This window comes from Leucoraja erinacea, chromosome 34 (assembly GCF_028641065.1).
Source record: "Leucoraja erinacea ecotype New England chromosome 34, Leri_hhj_1, whole genome shotgun sequence".
In the NCBI taxonomy this organism is placed as follows: Eukaryota; Metazoa; Chordata; class Chondrichthyes; order Rajiformes; family Rajidae; genus Leucoraja; species Leucoraja erinaceus.
Genome location: NC_073410.1, coordinates 5,594,055 through 5,619,679, shown reverse-complemented (window position 1 = coordinate 5,619,679; position 25,625 = coordinate 5,594,055). Strand labels below are relative to the sequence as shown.

At 43.5% G+C, this 25,625-nt stretch overlaps 1 protein-coding gene across 1 annotated transcript in view; it reads left to right on the top strand.

Moving 5' to 3' along the window:
• Nucleotides 1-25,625, top strand: part of ret (ret proto-oncogene receptor tyrosine kinase) — a 72,375-nt gene that overhangs the window by 26,910 nt on the left and 19,840 nt on the right. Inside the window, exons 2-7 of the mRNA XM_055661721.1 lie at nucleotides 7,834-8,076; nucleotides 14,523-14,804; nucleotides 17,648-17,889; nucleotides 20,693-20,864; nucleotides 22,957-23,156; nucleotides 24,029-24,320. Of these exons, the coding sequence (XP_055517696.1) occupies nucleotides 7,834-8,076; nucleotides 14,523-14,804; nucleotides 17,648-17,889; nucleotides 20,693-20,864; nucleotides 22,957-23,156; nucleotides 24,029-24,320 (1,431 nt within the window). The remainder of the gene's footprint in view (nucleotides 1-7,833; nucleotides 8,077-14,522; nucleotides 14,805-17,647; nucleotides 17,890-20,692; nucleotides 20,865-22,956; nucleotides 23,157-24,028; nucleotides 24,321-25,625) is intronic.

Below are 25,625 nucleotides of genomic sequence, written 5' to 3'. Positions count from 1 at the left end.
TATTGGCTGATCAATCACTGCTCGACATGGACTTAGTGGTGTGAAGGGCTTATTTCCACACTATATTCTAAAGGCAACTTCCTTGTAAAACTACATGACACCATCCAAGACTACCTTTCCTCTTTGCAGAGTATCATAATATATTTAAGGAGATTTGTTGGTACTGTACACATTATCCACCTAAGTGATGGTGATTGTGTTATTGCAGGGATGAAGTGATACCTATAATTCTGTTGTATTTGGGAATCCTTGCCTGTGGAGATGAGTGGTCTTGTAGACACTTGCACACAGATTCGGTTGAATTGAGCTAACAACTCTTACGGACTCCTGATACAAACTGTGACCTTAGCTCAACAATATAATCGCATCTCTTGGTTCAACAATGAAGACAGTCTCATGATTTATAACACAATTTAAGGCTCTTGATAAGATTATAGGGTTGTAATCTCTTGCAAAGATCCGTTATTTTCTAAAGGTTGAGAAACGTCATTAAACTATGGCCTGCAGCGGATATGGTTCTTCCATTCAGCATATCCATCTCTAACCAGAAGTGGCCTTTCCTACCTCATTCGGACAGCATCTCAATTCTGCTGCTGTGCTTTTTGAAGGTTAATAGTAAAGAGGGCAAGCGGCGGTTTCAACACCGAGATTCCACATTAGTCTCAATAAGGTTGTGCTACATTAAACGCTCCGTCATTCTGTGGATAAACAGGGAGAAGGAATAAATGAGTGACTCTGGTATTAGTGGCGTGCTCCAGTGTTGCGAATGCTCCCACTCCATGTATAGGAGAATATGGGGAACGTTAGATCTGGGGAAGCGTTAGGAGATATGTTGACACGTTGGTAGTGTGGTCATATACAATTCATGCAGATAAAGGATTTTAAAGTGGCAAAAATGTCCCACGTTACTTCCTTCATAGGAGTGCTCGCAAGCAAAAGATCATTGACACTGAGTAACGAAGGGAGAGTAGTTGGCCAATAGAGATAGTGTTTGGTAGTATCTTTAACGAGGAGAGGTGTAAGGGTTGGGGAAGGTCCCAAAGGTTATGTCCCGGCTGAAAGCAAGATTACCAGTAGCGGAGAAACCACAAGTGTGTGTGGATGGATTGGCCTTGAATGAAGGACCACAGATTCTTCAAAGAATTGGGGATGGTAGTTGATATTACAAATGGAAAGGACATGGAGTGATTCGAGAACAAGGTTTAAAAAATAAAAAATAAATGAATTTTTAACTTTATAAATTCTAACTCTATGATGAATAGATGTACAGAGCTGGGACGACAAAGCCCATACATTTAAATGTAGAGATACTGCATGGAAATGTGGCCCTTTGGTCCACTGTAGGCCGACCATTAATCACCCGATCACACAAACTCACCCAACTGATTAAAGTACAAACCTGCACATCTTTGGGGATGTGGGGGAAACCAGAGCACCTGGCAAAACTCTCAAAGTAACAGGGAGAATGTGCAAACTCCACACAGACAGAAGCCGAGGTCAGGATCAAACCCAGGTCTCTGGTGTAGTGGGTCAGCGGCTCTCCCAGCTGCACCATGGCGCTGCCCTCAGTTATTGTGTTGCCGTTTGCACAATGTTCGACATGGCTGCTGTAGTGATATCTGGCCATCGCCTGCCTCGTGACTGGCTTGATGATAAAATGCCCTTCACAACTTCTCCCAAGGCGAGTCCATAAATCTTTGGCTTGGCATCTTTCCTAATTGTTTTATCGACGTGTTCTATGAAAATATTACAATTTAAAAAGATGGCAAATCAGAATGTTTGGTTTAAGAAGCATTAGAGATTACACAGCAAAACCTGTTAGGATCGATCCATTTAAATGATCTAATGTGACCGTGAGCAGCTCTTGTGTCTCATAGTTTCCTCTGGTATTTTATATAAACCTACCTGTTTAGAAATCCAGAGTAGAGGTTTGCAAACTGGTGTGGGGGTGCATGCGGTGAGGAGGCAGGATTGGGTAGGGGTGGTGTGGTTTCTCGATGTGGTTCGTCTATAGATGGCCTGTGAGTCAGACTTGTAGTGCCGGTAAACTCTAACTATAGCAATGTGCAGGAAATACCAGGAACTTCAGAACAAGGCTACGTACATCAGTACTAATTAACAGCAAGTGACGAGCATAATCACGCCATCGTTGTATCTCCCATGAGGTGCGTCTGTACTCACACACACACACACACACACACACACACTCACATATACCATAGTGGATGCATCTATGGAGCGATGGATACCATAGTGGATGTTGAGATGATCAGATTTACATACGTCTGAGATCGGGTATCCTGTTGCTATGATCGCAGCTTCACAAGTAATTTTTCTGTTGTTAAAGTTATGGTCCTAGAGCATAAAGCACACATATTGGCTCAAGTCCATGCCAGATATTATACATCATTTACACTGAACTCATTTTAATTGTAGACCGACACAAAATGCTGGAGTAACTCAGTGGGACAGCCAGCATCTCTGGAGAGAAGGAATGGGTGACTTTTCAGGATGAGACCCTTCTTCAGACTGGTCTTATTGTCCCTATTTTTGACATTATAATTGTCCCTACTTTCCCATCCTCTCTTCTCGGGTTCTATTAACTACACACTAAGCAATCTACAGTGGCCAATTAACCTGTTAGCTGAGCCAATTAACCTGATCAGTCTGAAGAAGGGTTTCGGCCCGAAACGTCGCCTATTTCCTTTGCTCCATAGATGCTGCCGCACCTGCTGAGTTTCTCCAGCACTTGTCAACCTATTAACTGGCATATTTTTGGGATATAAAAGGAATCTAGAACACTGTCACAGGGAGAACATGCAACCTCCACAAAGACAGCATCCCAGGACCAGTGTTGAACCCGGCTCACTGGAGCTGTCTGGTTTTGGATGTGCCGTGCCACTGTTTCACCAACATAAACAATTGATGTAGGTCGCTGTTTATTGATAAAGATTAGCACCACATAATCCAGAGGAGGTGGTAGAAGTTGGTATCCCTAACCAGTCTGAAGAAGGGTCTCGACCCAAAACGTCACCCATTCCTCCAGAGATGCTGCCTGTCCCGCTGAGTTACTCCAGCTTTTTGTGCCTATCTTCGGTACAGTTATAATGCTTGAATTACATTTGAACAGGTTCATGGATAGAAAAGATTTAAAGGGATATGAGCCAAATGCAGGCAAATAGGATGCACATAGACAAGAATCTTGGTCAGCATAGTTGCAATGGACCAAAGGGCCTGATTTCATGCTGCATAACTCCGCAGCTAAGAGATAGTGTATAACATGGAGAGGACATTTTAATTCACCAAAGTCTCCAATCTTAACTTGGTGACCACTCTTACTGAAGACAGTTTATTTATAAAGAGGACATTAAACGCATTTGAGTGCAAGAACTAACAATGTGACTTTAATTGTAGGTATATGGAGCCTAGAGGGAGTATGTACACACATTGTAGATCGGGTTTACCCTTTCAAAGTGACCTCTGGGTCCAGTGGCTTTGGCTTCTCAAATTTCAAAGTGAGGTCTGCCCAATCTTCAGTTTGAATCGGCTTTCAATTTCCAATCGATATGAATTGGTCCCAATGGACACGGCTCCAGATGTCAATGCCTACCTTGACTGGGACCCCCTCTAGTGTTCATCCTGAACATTATTCCTTGCGTCTGCATGCGGCTCTGTGTTAGTTGTTTACAGCGCGGCAACTGGCCCTTCAGCCCACCGAGTCCGCACCAATCAGTGACCCCCACATATTAACACTATCCTACACACACTTGGGACAATTTACATTTCTACAAAGCCAATTAACCTACAAAACCTGTACGTCATAGTGTGGGAGTAAACTGAACGATCTCGGAGAAAACCCACGTGGAGAACGTACAAGCTCCATTCAGCCAACACCTGTAGTCGGGATTGAACCCGGGTCTCTGGCACTGAAAGCGCTGTAAGGCTGCAACTCTACCACCTGTCCTGCAGTAATTTCCCTCTGGGTGGGTTCTTCTGTCCCATGTCCGTGCACATTCTCGGACATACCCACTGGCAAGAGATAGGGTGGCATCTGACTCCCCGGATGCCAAATACCCCTCTATTGTGATGATAACGAGTACTGCCAGTCTCCACAAGCTCCTCGGCTGAGTATGTGCCCGGTTAAACCCGTTGAAAGCCATCGATATCGGTCTGAAGAAAACCCTGTCAAGGGAAAGTGAGTGGAACTGGAGACTGTTAGCCGTTATTTAATTAAGACAGTCCTTGCCTTTCCCCTGCCCTGCCCCCACCCCGATGTGCGCACATTTCTCCCTCCATCTCATACCACCCCTGTCACCCTGCTCCTTTCCCCTCCTTTGTACACACATCATCCATCCCTGAGATCTATATTCTCCTTTTCCTTACTTTATGATACTTACAGATGCTGCCTGACCCGCTGAGCTCAGGCACACAGGAGAAGTATTCTATGCGCTTTGTTCAAGATTCCAATATTTGCAGATCCTTGTGCATTGATACCTCTGTTCTATAAGCAAGTGCGTCTGTTGCTTTGTCATTCTAAGTGTTCAGAATTATGAATACCATTAAGAATTGTAATATTTCCTCAATATTTGTAACTTTGCAAACTCTCCAGTAAATGAAAATCAAGGAAGTGATTAGAATTCTGAAATGAGAGCAGAATATGCTGGGAACACACATCGTACCACCTGTGGAAAGAGGAATAGTTAAAGTTTCAGGTCTGGGACCCTTCTTCAGGGTTGTGTTTGGCAGCGGTGAGGTGCATGGCCATTGAGGTCCTAAAGCAGGCCTGACGTCTCCCGTATCGAGTGTTTCTGCTCTTCAGAGGCAGATGATATTACAACTTCTGACTGGGTTGCCCTCGCAGGCTGAAACAACGATATTCCGATAGAATAGCAGGAAGCATTTTACCGGAAATGAAGCTGTTTTATTAATGTAATCATATCCACACACTGCACAAAAATCCTTGCACATTGGTTAACAGGCTTGGCTAATGCCATTAAAAGGGCAATATTGATTTATTCTATTAATAATCTTCTATCGATGATCCTGGATAGATTTCACCAATTAAAGGAGTATTGTCTTCCCTCAAATATCATTGGCCAGGATGAGCTTTCAACTCAGCATTGATGAGGCGCTAATGATAGTAACGATGTCTAAGAGAGACACCATTGTTCAGAAATTTAGCATGCTGACTTGATTCTTATGTGAGTAGCCTTGCCCTGCTTATTTCACAAGAAGATTGTAAGGGCCTGTCCCACTTGCCGATTTTTTTGGTGACTGCCAGCATCATTGACTAATGTATCAGGTCACCAAACAATTTGCGTTGTGACTTGGCGTGATGATGTATGATGCTTGGTGTTTTTTTCAAGTGGCGCAACTTTTTTTGTTGCCGCTGGGATTTTGAAATGTTCAAAATCTTTTGGCAACACTGATATGACGTCGGCAATCGCCGAAAAAATCGCCAAGTGGGACAGGCCCTTAAGGCCTTGACTTGCAGAACCTGGGGCTGGAATAACAGATGGGCAAGTCTCCATTGAGAAGGAAGACATCCATTTACGTTACAAAGATTGACACAAGTTGCTGGAGTTACTCAGCGGGTCAGGCAACATCTCTGGAGAAAAGGAAGAGGTGAAGTTTTGGGTGGAGACCCTTCATCAGAGTGAGCCAGACTTTATCCATTTAGATTACACTTGTTAACTATCTAAGGACATCCCAAGGATGTTTCGAACTACTAAAGTACTTCTTGGGGATGGTCACGGCTAAGCAACACCCAAACTGCGCAGCAAGCTCCCACACACAGATAATGCCCAGGCAATCTCTTTTAAAGATATTGGTTGGATAAGTGACGTGGAATTAGACACAAAAAGCTGGAGTAACCAACCGGACAGGCAGCATCTCTGGAGGGAAGGAATGGGTGACGTTTCAGGTCGAGACCCTTCTTTAGAAATATAGAAAATAGGTGCAGGAGTAGGCCATTCGGCCCTTCGAGCCTGCACCGCCATTCGATATGATCATGGCTGATCATCCAACTCAGTACCCTGTACCTGCCTTCTCTCCATACCCCCTGATATCTTTAGCCACAAGGGCCACATCTAACTCCCTCTTGAATATAGCCAATGAACTGCCCTCAACTACCTTCTGTGGCAGAGAATTCCCACATTCACCACTCTCTGTGTAAAAAAATGATTTTCTCATCTCGGTCCTAAAAGACTTCCCTCTTATCCTTAAACTGTGACCCCTAGTTCTGGACTTCCCCAACATCGGGAATGTAGACTTCTTTAGTACTGCCTTTTGGGTACCTGGACAAGTAAATATCCATGTTCATTTATTCTGAATTTGAAACAGACATTTTCTTGCTATGGGAGCTCCATCATTAGAATCAGAAATGATAAGGAATGGGAATGGTTGACATTTTTCCACCAAAGATGTTCGATGGGGTCGCAGTTATGGCCGATAGATATTTGTGATTGAGTTAGACAGACGCTATTCTCTAGTCTGTAGTCAATTGTAAATAATCTGTCAATCTGTTCAGGTTTACGATGGGTTTGATACTGTTTATAATCGGTCCTGCTATCAATGTGTAAATATTGTCCATCTGTTTAGCAACCTCACTTTATCATCATTGGCAGTCATGCTTTCAGCTACCAAAGCACTAAAGTCTCCAGACTTCCAATTCACCCTTTAGGCTTGAGTGATACGGTACAGAAACAGGCCCATCGGCCCACCGAGTCCGGGCCAGCCATACATCACCCCGTACGCTAGCACTCTCCTACACACTAGGGACAATTTACAATTATACTGAAGCCAATTCACCTAAAAACATTTGGCTTTAGAGTGTGGGAGGAAACCATAACACCTGGTGAAAACTCGCACGGTCAAGGGGAGAAGGTACAAACTCCGTACAGACAGTACCATAGTCGGGCTCGAGCCTGAGTCTCTGGCGCTGTAAGGCCGCAACTCTACTGCTGCTCCACTTAGCCTCCCTTCAGTCACACTCTCCGGTATGAGATGTTACTGCAGCAGTCCAGTTAAATGTAAACCCACTGCGAGCAGGGTTAGACTGAGATATTGGTCTGACAATGCTCTTCTTCAAGTTATCTCATCCCCCCCATAGTTTTGTCCCTGATTTCCTCATCCAGTTGCTATTCTTTTGTTAATAGTTTATTTCTCCCTCGCTTTCTGCACGTAACTCCCTCAAAAACTCCCTCAACTCTTGTCCGCTTGATTGGTTCCAATGGAACAAATTCTACCTATCTCCTTCGCTCCATAGATGCTGCTGCACCCGCTGAGTTTCTCCAGCATTTTTGTGTACCTTCGATTTTCCAGCATCTGCAGTTCCTTCTTAAACACTAAGCCTCAGTTTACAGCTCTGGAATATGTCTCTCTGACACATGAGCACTCTCTCATGTTAACCGTGTCTTATGCTGGACATTTGTGTTCATGTTCCTGCCATTTGAATCTCCAACATTTCAAAGATCAGCATGGATGTATTGGCCCAATAGTTCTATTATTGTATTGTACATCTCTGTGACACTTATGACTTCTGTTTGCACTGATGATATTCTAATATTGAATGTAAGATTAGACAGAAAGTTGCTTGGTATTAAAATAGTAAGAAAGGACCGGGAATGTTGGGTTCAAACAAATCTAGCAGAATTTGAAACTTTTGAGATTTTGAGTTTGACATTTTCTCTGGTAATTTTTCACTGTCAAAGTAGAAATTTGTATCTGTCTTTGTCTCTTCATTCTCCTCTCCTCTCTTTCTATTTTATTTGTTCTTTGCTCCATTACCCTTTCGTGTCCTCTTCTCACTCATTTGATCTTCCATCCATCCAGCCGCCGTTGGATTATACTTCCCCAGGAAGAGCTACCAAGCGACGGTATACATTGGCCAGCCTGCAGACACGCCACTTCTCCAGGTCTATGCTTTGCCCGATGGTGGGGAGGAGCGCAGGGCTAACTTTGGCTTCTGCAACAATCCTTTGAGCGGATTCCGACATCACTGGTTCCGAATCGATGAGCGATCTGGGGTTTTTTACCTTAACAAGACACTGGAGGAGAGTGACCTCAATCTGCTGGGTAAGTGAATCCTTGTATCACATGGAACGTGATGAGAGACATAATTATGCCATATATGTCACACATAATATTAACATTAATACAAATGTTCCTCCTCCATATATGAGGTCATCACATAATAAATTAATCTGGTTCTTGTGTGGTACAACATGGCTTTTTGGAAAAAATAACGTTTATATTATTTCAGGTTACAGTAAAACACCAGTAACCTGACATCCAATTGTTTGAAATCCTCATGGCTGGGAATCTGACTCGCTCATTAATTTGGAATATGTGCCACTGATCCAGAGTGCAGGTGGGCTGTGTGGCCAGAGCTAGGATCCTGCCCAACGTCTCGAGTGTGCAGCTGCAACCAGAGCTCGCGTCCAGAACGCCGTGGGTCAGGAACATGGCTAGGTTTGCTGTTGGAGCTGGGGTCCAAACTGCTCATCTATCCCCCGCCCTTTTTAAACGCACTGCGCTTTATTATATCACTGCCTGACATCTAAAAGAAAGTGAAATAGAAGTGAATGGGCGGCATGGTGGCGCAACAGTAGAGTTGCTGCCTTACCGCGCCAGAGACCTGGGTTCGATCCCGACTACGGGTGCTGCCTGCACGGAGTTTGCACGTTCTCCCCATGACCACGTGGGTTTTCTCCAAGATCTTCTGTTTCCTCCCACACTCCAAAGACGTACAGGTATGTAGGCAAATTGGTTTGGTAAATGTAAAAATTGTCCCTGGTGTGTGTAGGATAGTATTAATTTGTGGGAATCGCTGATCTGTGCGGACTCGGTGGGCTGAAGGGCCTGTTTCCGTACTGTATCTCTAAACTATAATTAAAGTGTAGACACAAGGAACTGTAGATGTTGGAATTTTGAGCCGAGCACAAAGTGCTGGAGTAACTCAGCTGTCAGACAGGGTCTCTGGAGAGAACAAGAGACAAGAGACAAGAGACATTTGGTACAGTGAAATTTGTGGCCACCATACAGCCATACGAATAAAATAAAGAACACAGAACACGATAGTCTTTAACATAGACATCCCCCACACAGCGGTATCAAAGTTTCCCACTGTGAGGGAAGGCACCAAAGTTCAGTCCTCCTCCTGTTGTCCCCTATTGTGGCAATGGAGAGGCAATGTTACAGGATCCTTCTTCAGACATATTGAGCAAATCTCAAAATGTTGTGGTAACTCAATGGCCCAAGCTGTTTGAAATAGAAATGTATTTGAAATTTATAGGAGTAATGTTCAATGGTCTGAAAAACCTTGTCTGACACTTCCAAGTTTCCAAGGATGCTGGATTATCAAAGTATTACATTGCTTTGCCGGGAAAACGTTATGCATTATATGGTTGTACTGGTGCAAAACTCTTGAGCAGGTAGCGTAGGTGCAGCTTGAGCAGGTACAGGTGCCTGTAAATAAATCACACCCCCATATAAGCTAAATGGTGATGTGATTCAGCAGGCAACAATGGCACAGCCGTTGGAGGCAAGAACAACTTGTTGAGACAAACCAATAAAGCATTTATATTCTTCATAACCCTGAGTGGCAAACAGTGCATTAACTGTGGACAAAATGACAACGAAGGAATATAAACGGAGAAATGATTAAGAGGTCGGGGTGGGGGGAGGGACCTATTCCTTTACTCCAGAGATGTTGCCTGACACGCTGAGTAACTCCAGCATTTTGTGTCTATCCACTGTGTGTGTTATAATGGGAATGTGTTCGTTGACCTCCCACCTATGATAATGGGATGGAATGGGATGGAAATGGAATGAAATACTTTATTGTCACATGTGACAAGGCACAGTGAAATTCTTTTGTTGCATACCTAATGTATACCTAATGCGGCCATCTATGGCTACTGAGCTGGTGCAGAGAGTAATTTATTATTTTATCTGAAGGGGGTTACCAAGCAAACCTTGTCATGGGTGAACGACGTCAGCAGAGATATAATGATTAACCTGAGCCTGCCTAGGTTGTTGTAAACTTATCAAACATCAACACTTTAAATCCCAGTGACGTCAAAGCCATTCACGGGCGGACAATAACTCTCAAAATAGAACTGAATTTGATTTGGGGGCAAAGCAGTTAATCTTCTATAAAATGAATATTAGTTCTGTCAGATCCTTTCTGTACAGTCAGAATCTCACTCCTAACACAGATCCCCCTCTGAACTGCTGTGGTAAGAATGAGATGGTGACCCACAACATTGCCAACTGTCTACATCGGTGAGACCAAGCGGAGGTTGGGCGATCGTTTCGCCGAACACCTCCGCTCGGTCCGCAATAACCAACCTGACCTCCCAGTGGCTCAGCACTTCAACTCCCTCTCCCACTCCGTATCCGACCTCTCTGTCCTGGGTCTCCTCCATGGCCAGAACGAGCAACACCGGAAATTGGAGGAACAGCACCTCATATTCCGCTTGGGCAGTCTGCATCCTGGGGGCATGAACATTGAATTCTCCCAATTTTGTTAGCCCTTGCTGTCTCCTCCCCTTCCTCAGCCCTCGGGCTGTCTCCTCCCATACCCCAGCCCTCGGGCTCCTCCTCCTCCTTTTTCCTTTCTTCTCCCCGCCCCCCACCCCCCATCAGTCTGAAGACGGGTTTTGGCCCGAAACGTTGCCTATTTCCTTCGCTCCATAGATGCTGCTGCACCCACTGAGTTTCTCCAGCATTTTTGTGTACCGTGTATTCACAATGATGGTCTGGAGAATGATGGATCATCCCAAGCAGCTCATTACAGAAGGCTCTGTGGTGTATGGGCTGATACCAGCAGTGCATACTAGTACACATGACGTTATCCTGGAAGATCTTGAATTCATTGAAAGATTCTCTTTGATCTGCCAAAACAACTTCCACTACAATAAAGAATCTGTAAGGAAATGTTCCCGATTGACATAACCATATAACAATTACAGCACGGAAACAGGCCATCTCGACCCTTCTAGTCCGTGCCGAACACGTGTTCTCCCCTAGTCCCATATACCTGCGCTCAGACCATAGCCCTCCATTCCTTTCCCGTTCATATAACTATCCAATTTATTTTTAAATGATAAAAACAAACCTGCCTCCACCACCTTCACTGGAAGGTCATTCCACACAGCCACCACTCTCTGAGTAAAGCAGTTTCCCCTCATGTTACCCCTAGACACTGCACCATTCTTGAATTAAGTCCCAGAGTTAAGCGTTCCACGCAAAGCTCAAGTCATGTCCCCTTGTTGAATTTTTAACATCTCACTCAGCCAGGCAGTAGTCTCTTAAGAGTGCCACCATCGTCCCTGTACCGAAGAACCAAACCCAGCCTGCCATACGACCACCAGTGGCCCTAACACCCATTGTAATGAAGTGTTTTTGAGAGACTAGTTATCATGTCTACCTGCCGACCTAGACCCACTGCAGTTCGCCTATAGAGCCAACTGATCCACAGAGGACGCAGTCTCAACAACACTGAACCTCGTGTTGTCACATCTCGATCGGAAAAACACCTATGCCAGGATCCTCTTCATAGACTTCAGCTCCGCTTTCAACACAATCATCCCGCAGCAACTGGTGGAGAAGGTGGAGCTGTTGGGGGTTGATGCCGGCACATGTAGCTGGGTCCTGAACTTCCTGTCGCAGCGGCAGCAGACAGTCAGGGTGGGCAGTAGGACATCAAAAACCATAGCCGTGAGCACTGGCTCACCCCAAGGCTGTGTCCTAAGCCCCCTGCTGTTTAGTCTGCTGACACACGACTGTACTGCCAGACTCAATAACAACTTCATCAACAAGTTCGCTGATGACACAACAGTAGTGGGTCTCATCAGTGACAATGATGAATCGGCGTACAGGATGGAGGTGGAGCTGCTCACAGGTTGGTGCAAATCCCACAACCTCATTCTTAACGTGGGAAAAACTAAGGAGATGGTGGTTGACTTCAGGAGGGCGGGGAAACATCACCATACACCTCTGCACATCGACGGAGCTGATGTGGAAAGGGTCAGCAGCATGAAGTTCTTGGGACTACACCTGTCTGATGACCTGACGTCCACGGCCAACACCACAGCTCTGGTCAAGAGAGCCCAGCAGCGACTTCACCCCCTCCGAAGACTACGGAAATCTCCCCACCACACTCTACGGACTTTTTACAGGGGGACCGAGAGCACACTGACATACGGCATCACTTCCTGGTTCGGGAGCCGTACAACGGCACCAACTGGACAGGATAGTGAAGACCGCAATCAGGATTATTGGTGCTCCACTCCCCTTCCAGAAGAGATGCATCAACAGAGCCATCTCCATCATCAAAGACCCTTACCACCCATCACATGACTTTTTCACCATCCTCCCATCTGGGAAGAGGTACAGGAGCATCAGCTGCAAAACCAGCAGGATGCTCCTCAGCTTCTTCCCACAGGCTATAAGACTGTTAAATGAACTTTCCCCCCTGCCAAGTATCGCGCACAAACCCCCCACACTGCAGCAGAGCCACTGTTGTGCCGCTGCCGGTCGGAACGGCTGTTGAATGTTATTGAATGTTATTAGAGGGTTAAATTGTTCATGACTGTATTTTAATTTTAATTGCTATTTATTTTGTAACGAAAACTGAATGGACACTGGTTGAGAAACGTTTTTTTGTTTCCTCTGAGTATGCGAATACTCAGGAAATGACAATAAAGATTTACAATTACAATTACAATTACAATTAATTCTCAAGTCATGTCCCCTTGTTTGAATCTTCCCTACTCTCAGTGGGAAAAGCTTATCCACGTCAACTCTGTCTATCCCTCTCATCATTTTAAAGACCTCTATCAAGTCCCCCCCTTAACCTTCTGGTTCCAAAGAATAAAGCCCTAACTTGTTCAACCTTTCTCTGTAACTTAGTTGCTGAAACCCAGTCAACATTCTAGTAAATCTGCTCTGTACTCTCTCTATTTTGTTGACATCCTTCCTATAATTAGGCGACCAAAATTGTACACCATAGTCCAAAATTGGCCTCACCAATGCCTTGTATAATTTTAACATTACATCCCAACTTCTATACTCAATGCTCTGATTTATAAAGGCCAGCACACCAACAGCTTTCTTTACCACCCTATGTACATGAGATTCCACTTTCAGGGAACTGTGCACAGTTATTCCCAGACATAGTCCAGGTTGGAAGAGTATGTGCTGAGGGATGCACTGCAGCCTGGGGCAGCCAATGCAAAGGAAGTAGACTACAGTCTAAGATCCTTCTGCCGCTAGAGATTGAAGTTGTTAAGTCTGGTACTAAAACCTCTCAAGCACTTGTAGCATCCCAGGAGACCATGAGTGGCAATGCTGCTCTGCACACAAAATGTGCAGACCCTACCATAGTCTAGAACCAATAACACTATGAATTTGTGGACTGAACAACATTAAAAATGTACAGAGAACCATGTACTTTGGCCCAAATTGTCTATGTTGATTAAATTGAAATTCTAGACTAGTCCCATTTGTTTGCAATAGTCCATAGGCCTGTATTGCCCATCTATCCATTTGTTTGTTAAAATGTCTTTTGAAAGTTGTAATTGAATCTGCTTCTATAGCTTCCTATAGACAATAGGCCATTAAGCCCTTCGAGCCAGCACTCACTATGATCATGGCGGATCACCCACCTCATTCCTGCCTTCTTCCCATATCCCTTGACTCAAGATATCTTTAAGAGCTCTATCTAATTCTCTCTTGAAAGCATCCAGAGAATCGGGCTCCACTGCCTTCTAAGGCAGAGAATTCCACATATTCCAGATTCCAAAAAAATCATCCCCGAATTCCCTCTTAAATCTTTCACCTCTCGCCTTAAACCTGTGCCCTCTAGTATTAGAATCCTCTAGTTTTAATGAAAGACTGTGAGCACTCCTTTGTCAGAATGGCCCTCATGATGCTAGACACTTCAATTAGATCACCTCACAGCATCCTACATCCCAACTCAAGCCCGCAAGTCCATTAATGTTCCTCTGAACCCCTTCTGCACTTGAATATATTTTTTATAAATCAAGTTTATTTTTGAAAGAAAATAATTCAGACCCATGTCAAATGCAAAGGTACAACCTACTGGCGCTGAGGTGAAATATTCATTAAGTTAAGTGGCCAGACACGGGCAAAGGTGAGTGGAATGTTAGCTGAGGCTGCGTTCAGTTCAAAAAGCAAAAATATTCCCACCAGAGAAAGTGGACATTTCATGAACTACCTGCCTTTATGTCGGGACTTCCACTGGTAAGTTATCTCAAGGCTCTACACAGATGGGCAGTAAAACAAAATTTTACAGTTACGTATGGAAATAACAAACCAGAACTTGGTCAATGAAGTTGATTGTAAAGGCTATTTTAAAAGAGGAGATATAGATAAAGCAGAGAAGAGATCTAGGTGGGATGTCCCCTAATATGAAATAGGTTTTATTCGTGATGTTTCTGTTTTATGTATGTATAGTGTTATGACATCTTCTTTTCTTGTTTGGTCTGTTGTAGGCAACATGGGTGGACCGGAATTATATAAGATCATGCTGCATGTCTTTGCTGTCCACAAACCACATGAGGAGAAGGAGTGCAAGGCACAGATTATAATTATCGTGGTGAATAAGAACTTACCAGCCTGTGCCAACACTACAGCGGAAGACCTTTGCTTTGGAGAAGTGGATTCCAAGGTTCAACTTATTGAGAACCATGATCCTGGAACTTTCTTTCAAATGAATTCCCTGCCAAACCAGTACCACTGCCAATTTGCCAACATCTCCTATCACCTTGGAGCAGGTAACACTGGTGTTTTCAGGGATGGGTTCAAGTGGAGCACAGGGTGGTGTATCTTTGTGCTGCTTCTGGGTGAATCAAAGTGCCCGTCTATATAATGCCCTGTGCTAAAAATAATGAAAGGAATTGATAGAGGATGCAGATAGAACCATCTGCTGCTGGCAGTGGGGGAATTCTGGGAACATAGCACAAACTATTAAAGTCAGATTCACAGCAGGTGCCAACTATATCAGTCTGAGATCAATTGGTTCTTGATAAGAGGACACTTAGTCAATGCTGATGAACGGGTTAATGACAACCAAACCTGATATAATTAAATGGTAGGAGTCAAATTAAGTCGGGTTGATTTTATTGACATATGCACAAGTTCGGTGAGGTACAGATGTAATGACAATCTTGCTTACAGCAGCTTCATGACCTATTACAGAGTAGGATAACACACTGACAATATGAATTTTGCACAACGTACATTCTGCAGGACTGAGAAAAAAGTGCGCCAAAAAAAAAAACATTAATGGAAAAACTCACAAGTGGAAAATAATTCCATGGAGCTGCTCGTCACGTGGCTCTGTTGCTGGCAATTACAGAAGGGCCAGCCAAGACTGATGTGACTTCCAGAGAGTGTGGAAGGCAATCCTGCCTTATTTCACATTGCTACATGGGCGGCATATTGATTCAGCTGGTAGAACTGCTGCCTCACAGCTCCAGACATCAATCCTGACACCCGGAGCACTCAGTGTGGAGTTTGCATGCTCTCCTTGTGACTGTGTGGGTTTCCTCTGGGTGTTCCGGTTTCCATCCCTAAGATATGCATTAATTGGCCTCTCCAAGTTGTTTGTAGTATGTGGGTGAGTGGTAGAATCTGGGGAATGCTGAGACTGAGCTCCTGAATAGTGTGTACAAGGCTTTAATGTTTTGGCTCCCCCAAGTCCTGTGATTTCCTCTCTGCCAGTGAAAATTATGTCCATACATGTTCTTTGGCAGGTTACACAAAAAAGCTGGAGAAACTCAGCGGGTGCAGCAGCATCTATGGAGCGAAGGAAATAGGCAACGTTTTGGGCCGAAACCCTTCTTCAGACGGGTTCTTTGTCAGTTCCTTTCAATATTTTCAGCAATGTGGGAAATTGGGGTAAATGTAGACGAATTTCAATTTTAATAATAGAAACATAATAATAAAAATATTAGAATCAACATAAATGGGTGCATGTCAGCAGACAGTGGGCTGAATGGTATGTTTATGTGCTAACTCATTGACTAAAATATCAATGTAAGAGACCAAACTCTGTAAACTTACTTACAGAGTTAATTCTCGATGTCAAGGTTATCACTGATGACTCTTCCAAGACACTGCTCACACTGAGTCTTAGGATGAAGTAGATTTTCAAGAATAACAGCAAAGTCTTTTTCTGAACAAACTCTTCTCATAAACAGTTTGAAGGTGTAAAAGGGCTGTTATTGCATCTGCTGGACTACCAGGGAACACAATCAGCTGGCAGATTTCATCCACTCTCCAGATCCTCAGTCCTTTGTCTCCACACTGATATATTTCTTCAACAATAGCACCATCTGGTGTTGAGTAGATTCTGAGATAAATCTAACGCAACCTCTCACATTGTGGAACTATCTTGAAATGCTTTAGAGGTAATATTTCTGAAGTATGGACTTTGAATGTTCTGTGGGCAAGCACAATAATGGCCTTTGTTCAAAAAGTTCCCATTAGACACATCTTGTCTGTGCAACAGAAATGTACACACTGCCAACTGGTGACATCATTGTAAATTGCTAATATCATTATATCCTGGTAATATCACTGGCAACTTTAATGCCACTAGATACCCAAATTATTGCTATCATTTGACAAAGTTGCTGTATGTTGGCGAAACTGACACAATTTGTAATGTTACTGTAACCTCTCTGTCGACTCAGTGGTTCTGAGTAAGAAGGTTGTAGATTCAAGACTCATTCCTTTAACCGACATTACTAAATTCGCATGATCTGATTAATAAAACCATTTTTATTCATGGGAATTTGGTGTATGCAAATTGGTCTGTGTGCTTATCATATTTCAACATTTACTACTTCAAAAGTCTGTAACGTGCTTTGAAATATCCAGAATAGGATACCAAATAAGACCACATCAAACAAAAAGTGCTGGAGTAGTCAGCCCGGGTCAGGCAGTATCTCTAGAGAACATGGCAAGGCGATGCTTCATGGTGAGAGCTTTCTTCACACTCATCTGTATAATCTGTTTGACCTTTGTTTTTCTTTCTGTATCCTGAACCATGAACCCTGGTCAAGGTCTCTAGGCATTTAGCGCACATTACATTACTGATATATAAGGAGATAGCAACTGGGCAGATTCATGAGATTGAATAACACCTTCACTACAGAGAGCTGGGGAAAGCTTGCCACTGGGGCAATATGTTGCCTCCCTGTGAAAGGATCAAACCCATGGCTGTCAGTGCAGTGGGATCATTATTGAAGCAGACTAATGAGACTTTGCTTTGGTGCCTTAAACAAGGTTGACAAGGCTAATCCTTCAGATATATTAAGCGCTGGACTTGATCGATTTGCTAAGTGGGGCTGATTTTACTGAGGTCACATTGGAAGCATCACAGGAACAGAAGGAGAACATTCAGCCCCAAGAGCCTGCTTCATCATGTCATTAGATCTTGGCTGATTTGTATTGTAACTATGCGTATGTGAGTTTCATAACCCTTAACACCATTGCTTGACAAAAATCAAATGTTCTAATGTGGAAGCCCCTCCCCCTCACCACTGGCTGTAAGTACAAAGAATTTTGTAGTGAATGGCACAAATGTTAGTTCAATGCTTTCATTTTTCAGGTGCCTCGGTTCCATTCAGGATCAATGAGGAGACCTCTGAGGTCAGTGTGGTGAAGCCTCTTGACAGGGAGCAGAGGGAGACGTACGACATCATTGTCAAATGTACGTTGCGGACGCTCGCCCAGATCATCCAAGTTGTGAGATCGTTGCACGTAACCGTCCTTGACAAGGGAGATAACGCCCCGTACATCCTCGATGGCAATGACACAGCCGAGGCTTTCATTGAGTTCAACAGGAAGGAGGTAGGACTTCCACGAAGATTTGGCTGAGTAATTCTCTGTTTAGCCTGTAGCAAAAAAGCGGAGTGCTGGAGGAACTCAGCAGGTCAGGCAGCATCTATGGAGGGAATGGATAGGCGATGTTTCTGGGTGGGATCCTAGGTCAACATTTTGATTTGGGGCCCACAAGTCTGAAGAAAAGGGTCCCAACCCAAAATGTCGTCAGTCCATTCCCTCCGCAGATGCTGCTTGAGGCGCTGAGTTCCTCCAGCACATTTGTTTTTTGTTCAAGGTTCCAGCATCTGCAGTTTCTTGTCTCCAGATTAATGTCAGCTTCTGCATCTGGGTTTTTTTCATGTGGCAGTAGTGGAAGTAACCAATTTAAAATTTCCGGGTTGTCCCACAAAGGTGAACTCTCAATACCCGCTCCATAAAATATCTGCTTGACCTCTTTAATTAATTCTGCATTGCTATTTCTTCAATATCAATATCACACATGCATCTACTCTCTCTGCAGTTACATTTAAACTGTGTGTGCAAATCAGATAATACTTTACATAAAGACAAGCAGGCTGAACTCAAGTACAACAGGCAGGGTGGCACAGTGGCGCAATGGGGGAACTACTGCCTTACAGTGCCAGGGACCCAGGTTCGATCCTGATCCTGTGTGCTCTTTCACAATTCTGTATCTTCTGCCGGATGGGAGCAGGGAAAGGGAGGAATAACCAAGGTGGGACAAGTCTTTGATTGTGTTGGCTGCTTTTCCAAGACAGTGCAAATAGTAGATAGAACACAGGCCTACATCTATAACTCTGAGGAATATCTTGCCGTTTTGGGCTGAGCTGTTGCCACACCAAGCTGTGATGAAATCTGACAGTAAGCTCTCTATGGTGCACCCATAGAAGTTTGTAAGAGTTATTGGCGAAGTGCTGAATTTCCAAAGTCTCCTGAGGAACTAGAGGCATTGTGTGCCTTCTTGGCTGACTTTCAATGTAGGTTGGTCCACGACTGATTGCAAGTTGCAAATGTGGAATAATTTGAGTTAAATTGGCAAGACCTCCTTCACATGACCCTTCGCATAATCTTTATGAATCTACTTCCGTCCAGTTGTTCTGGCTCTATTCATGAGAAGAGATTTTCATTATTTCTCTAACAATGGATGTCAGCTCATTTATCAGTAGTTTCCCGGGTCACTTATATAAGTGTAATGTCTGCCATTCTTCAGTTTCCCTGGCATTTTTCCAGTAATAGAACATCTTCAATGCAATCTAGTAATTCCAGTTAAAGTGATTCAGTGCCTGGCCTTTCCTTTCGAACGTTCGTCCTCGCATGAGCCAGAGTCTATATGTATTTGCGCACTGCCTCCTTTTCTCCTGATATTGTCTCTTCTGGACAATTTATATCCTTCTGGACATCTATCCCATTAACTGTAATTATTTCAACATGTCTCTGATGCACAATCTATAAACTGCAACTGCCCCCCCCCCCCCCCCCCCCCCCCCCCAGATCATGCATCTGATGTTTTAGATATTTTACATTGATCCATCATACCACTGCCTTTTACCTCTCATGTGGGATTTAGTAACATCTTGATGCTGTTTATCCCGCACTATTAGAATTGGAATTGAAAACTTTGAATTGCATTAACACTTGGGCTCTCTCGGAGTTTGCTCCAATGTGTTCACTGGCAGCTGCTGTGAACTCTCCACGAAAGGTTTAGCTGCGGCTCCATCATTCTACCTGTTGTACCTGCCCTCTGCCCCCCTACATTGTCTGGCTGGTACCCATTTAGCCCACAAGTGCTCTTTGTACATATCTTAATTTGTAGCAAGAAAATTATAGTCCACATTGCAAGAATGAAAGGAAAGCAGGAGCATGAAAAGATGGGCTATTCAACCTGATGATGTTCTCCAATGAAGACTAGGTAGCAAATTCAATCCCCTTCTTCTATGTAAAGGCAATGAAGATGCTCCTGATTGTATGCAATGCTGTGGTCTTACAGAGGTCAATGGAGAGAACAATCAGCATGAATATATATATCCAGGTGCCTTTTTCACACCATCTCTATTTTTATTAATCTTTACCTCAATATGAAAGATCTGGAATCTTATGCGGCATTAATGTTGCATTACCACAATGCCCTACTCTAAACTGCAAAATGACAAAAACGGCAGGTTCTGCAGTATCAGGCTTTTATTGCAATGGGTCAGATTATTGGAGGTGCACTTGTTCGCACAGCACCAGGGCTTGCTGCCAGCCTACCTAGTTTCAGACTCACTATTTCTGCAGCAGATCCCAAGAACCAATGACAGCCATGGATTAGAGCAAGTCTCTGCAAAGGAGCAAAGGATATATACGGAAGAAAGATGATCAGAAACTCTACAATCATGATATCGTGTCATGATGTACGCAGCTTCAGCTATTTTTCATCCCAGGTGAAAATGATGGCAAATTACCATAATTAATTAAACAAAATATCTTCCACAATTATGTCTTTCTTTTCCATAAATCATTTTAAAGTTTATTAGGGAGGGATTTAATGATTCCATAAATTCAAGATCCACTTTGGGGATACGAAAGACTGCAGATGCTGGCATCCTGAACAAAACACAAAATGCTGCAGGAACTCTGCAGGTCAGTCAGCATCTGTGGAAGGAAATGGACAGATGACGTTTTGGGTTGGGCCCCTTTTTTTGAGAAGGATCCAGATCTGGCTGTTTCCCTCTACAGATGCTGCCTGGCCTGCTGAGTTCCTCCAGTGATTTGTTTTCCAAGATCCATGTTGCCTTTGGCGTCCCTGGTTTCTAAGTTTATTTTTATTTTACAGCACACGGTGGTGACCGCTCTCTTTGTGTATGACACTGACAGCACGACAAAGTACACAACGACTGTGATCGGGAACGATACGTGGATCACGGAGAACTTCCGTGTGAAGCCCACTGCTTTGGAGATACCGGCCAGCGCAGAAAGACCCGCTCGAGGGACGGTAAACAAATACGGTAAACCCAAAGCACAAGCCTTACATTTGGCAAAGAGAGGCTGGGGCAAATAGACGTCAGAATCTAAAATAACAGGTAGACTTATGAGGTGTCACAGAGGTCAGGTTGGGTCCTTGGACAGGTTTGTAGCTGGGAGAGAATACAGCTCACTATGTTTGCCTTCAGTGCATGGACTTTGAAATGCAAAAGGAAGGAAATCTTATGTTAGCAATGGGATCGTACTCATTTTTAATCATTGACCATTTGATTTTTATGTGATTTTGCTTATTCTACACCAGGGTCTTTTAGCCAATGTACAAAACAGTAAATGCTCTAGTTTCCTCAATAGAACTTAATGGTCAATGGCCAGATTTCTGGCTGACATGTTCAAGAAGGAACTGCAGATGCTGGAAAATCGAAGGTAGACAAATGCTGGAGAAACTCAGCGGGTGCAGCAGTATCTATGGAGCGAAGGAAATAGGCAACGTTTCGGGCCGAAACGTTGCCTATTTCCTTCGCACCATAGATGCTGCTGCACCCGCTGAGTTTCTCCAGCATTTTTGTCTACCTTTGTGGCTGATATAATATTCTATTAATTCCTTTAATGAATGGTAAGGTGAGGATGCTGATTTATCATTGGAAGAGGAGCATGTGTAGGTCTGCCTACACCAGCTTCAATGCCATGGCATGTCCAGGTTGCCTGATACGCAAATTCCATTACTTTCTGCTGTACATTAGACCCACTTCCTCACACACATGTTTCTCCAACAATTCAGCCTGCATGGCTCACCCATAATAGACCTTCTGGTCATTGTCTATGTGTGAATTCAATGTGGAGAGGATTCTCTTGTACATACCGTCTGACTTCTGATGAGAGAGATCTGAGGAATTTCACTGATGCTGTCTGGGCTCCCACATGACCATCTAGAGGCTAACCATAAGAAACACACCCAGGGCTGATCACCCTGAGGTGAGCCTGCCTTGACTGAGGGTGTCTTGTGATAAAAGGCCGAAACGACCAGTGATGTTGAGGTTTACAACTGAAGATGTGTCTGATTGGTTGCAAAATCACCTAGTGGTCACCCCTAAGAATATTGGGTGTCAGTTGTGGTGAAGAACCTAATGCCCCTGTCCCACTTAGGAAACATGAGCGGAAACCTCTGGAGACTTTGCGCCCCACCCAAGGTTTCCGTGCGGTTCCTGGAGGTTGCAGGTGGTTGCCGGAGGTTGCAGGTAGTGGAAGCAGGTAGGGAGGCTGACAAAAACCTCCGGGAACCTCCGGGAACCGCACGGAAACCTTGGGCGGGGCACAAAGTCTCCAGAGGTTTCTGTTCATGTTTCCTAAGTGGGACAGGGGCATTAGGGATTGTAACATCCAGTCCTACTAATCAATATGTGAGCCACTTGTGGATATTCAAGGAATACCTGTTAGAACACTTGAGATAGATTGTGATACAGGTCAACAGATCAATGCTGCAATGACAGAATGAAAGGCTAACAGTTAAATCAGTGCTTGTCCAAACCATTTGACAATAGTTTGGTCAAAATTCAATGAGATTGATTGAAATCGGTTGAATACAAAAGAGATCGAACAAAAGAGATGGATCATACCATCATAAAGATTTATGGCACAGAAGTTACTCATCAATTCTTCCTGTCCGTGCCAGCTGACATAATATGTACAGCCAAATCCCATTATAGTTGTAAGTGTGTAACCTTGTAGATAACTGCACTTCAAGTGGTCATCCAAGTACTGAATGTGCTGAATGTCTGCACCTCCCGCCCTAATGTAGACTCTCTACACTGACAAAGAAACTGCTCACATTGGCATTATCAAATTCAGCTTTTCCCATACAAGGATCAATCTTGTCAATTCTCAAAATTGGGACTGTCGTGTGAATTAATTCTATTGAAACTTGCAACTACCCTTCAGTAGAAGAATTGACCTGACAAGTATTATAGTAGATAAGTAAATGCACAGATGGGTTGATTTAAAAGAGGTTGCGGAGGCAGTTTGTATGGAGTATAAGTTCCCGTCCTGGCTGTGGGTCGAGTGGCCTCTTGCTGCGCTGTGGACCCAATGTAATTTGCTGTATCTTCCTGTTTTATCCAGAGTTGATACTGAAGAGAAGCTTGTCAGTCTCGGAGAACCGATCCTTCAGTCTGGACGTACTGGTCCACGATACTGAGTATAATGGTCCCAACAGCTCGGTGTTGCTTCACTTCAATGTGATCGTCCGGCCAATTGTCATCGAGTTCACCGAGAAAACATTCTACTTCTCAGTGAATAGGAACGCAGGACGTTCTGCTAAGGTGATGGGTGATTGTCTTTAAATGACCAGAGTTTCAACAGAATGAAAGGCAAAACCAGCACCAGTGGAGGAAATCTAATAGCAATTAGTATCTACATGTAATTTAATATTAGCTGTTAGTACATTAGTCTTGGACTTAAGCTCTGACTCTGCTTCTGAACGAGCAATTTGTGGAATGAGGGATATATTCATCGATGAATTTACAATGGATTCCCATAAACTAACATTTCCTTCAACTATCTATCGAACGGTTCTAGAATATTAGTGTAATCGAATATTAGTGTCATTAACTCTAGCAGAATGTTCCATAGCCTCATAATTGTTTTTTTGCAAATCTTGTCAAAGTCATACAGCACAAAAACAGGTCCTTCGGCCCAACTAGTCTATGCTCACCAAAGTGCCCCATCTAAACTAGTTCCGTTTGCCTGCATTTGGCCCATATTCCATCAAACCTTTTGTATCCATGTACCTATCCAAAGTTGTTATTGTACCTGACTTAACTACCTCCTCTGGCAGCTCATTCCATACACCCAACACCCTGTGAGTGAAAAAGTTGCCTCTCGGGTTCCTATTAAATCTTTCTCCTCTCATCTTGTGTTTACCTGCCACTTGTTTTAATTAATGACTAGAAGGAATCTTCTTTTAACCTATCCAACTGATCTTTTAAAAAAACACAACTTGCACTTTATAATTTTGCACCGAATTTCAGGACATCCAGATAATAGTACCTGTACTGCAAGTGTGGTCACTGTTGTAGAATAGGAAACGTGGGGTCTAATTTGAAACCTGGTGTCTAATGCCAAGCAATGCCAAGTTGCACTCGTTAGCTGAGGTATTAGCTGTGGTGTATTTAACTCTCCATTGTGGTTACAGGTTGGAAGAATTTGCATTGCAAATTGTCAGAACTTTCAAACTTTGAGTATGACCTACACACTGGTGCCGGTGATGCACAGTGAAGAGAATACCACGCAACAAGACAAAGGTTGTTCATCCATTGTGGGCGTTCTGAAGCAAGCCGAAGACATATTTGGCATCCTCTACATTAATGATGTGAAGATGCTGAGAAACAGCACGTGCTACCAACTTCACTACATCGTCATTGCTAATGAATCACTGAGCAAGGAGGAGGCAAAGACTGACATCATTGTCACACTCGAGGGTGCATGTGGGTATCAGTGCTTTTTAAGTTGAACTGCTTGGATTTTCCCCCAATTTAAGTCTCTTTCTTGAGTCAGTTAGTTTATTATTAGTGTCCCGTGCACCGAGACACAGTGAAAAGCTTTTGTTTGTGTGCTAACCAGTCAAAGAAAACTACACATGAATACAATCAAGCCGTCCACAGTGCACAGATGAAGGATAATGGTACAATATTTAGTGTGGGATATTATTGGTGCAGCTGAAGGAGAAAGGATAAGCTGAAAGAGCAGGAATATAAAGATGAAACGTGATCTTTGTGGATGGCAGAGCAGGTATTAGGACCGTTCTGACCAAGGCTTCATTTCTGTAATCTCCCCACATCATTGTCTCTTAAGAACAAAGCTGCAGCAGCCATTGAAATTGACAAGTACTCACTTCTATTGACACTTGAGCAATAATAGTGCATATACAGCATTCAGCATTTTCAACTTGCAATAAAAAACATAAACATATAGTTATTAATAATATCTTTATATTTGCAAATCCTATGGGAAAAATAATGTTGTTATTGTGAGTTTGAACCTCTTGAGCCTCTAACCCCATTTTCTACCATTCACACAATTGTCTTTATAATGCTATCAACTATACCACAAAGATTTTAGGAACCCAACTATTGTCTAATAGCAGAACGATCCATATATGTGATGTTTTGTTTAGTGCACAAACTGAGATTTAGAATAGAATAGAATAGAATAGAATAGAATAGTTTCTTTATTGTCATTGTAACATGAACCATGTACAACGAAATTTAAAATGTCAGCCAGTCAGTGCAGCATTCAAACATTTCTAAAAGCTAACGATACATACAAGGTAAAATATTAAAGATAAACAACTAAATAAATATCACGGACAAAGCACGCATACACACCCAACCCTCCATCCTTCTGTCGATTCCACAGTTACCACAGTCCCTTAGTCTGTATCGCCCCTGCGTTCCTTGGCGGCTACATTTAGTGCTTTTATAGCAGTGGGGTAAAAACTGTTTTTTAGTCTATTTGTCCTTGTCCTTGTAGATCTGTACCGTCTGCCTGACGGCAACAGTTCAAACAGGGAGTGTCCGGGGTGGGAAATGTCCTTTATGATATTCTGGGTTTTTTTGGTGCAGCGGGAACTGTGTAAGTCCTCCAAGGTAAGGGCGTTGTCAATGGCCCTCTGGAGCGCTTTCCTCTGAGCCGCTGTGCAGCTGGTGTACCACACGCATACACAGTATGTTAGTATGCTCTCAATGGAGCACCGATAAAAGGACAGCAGCAGTCTCTGAGTGATGTTATTC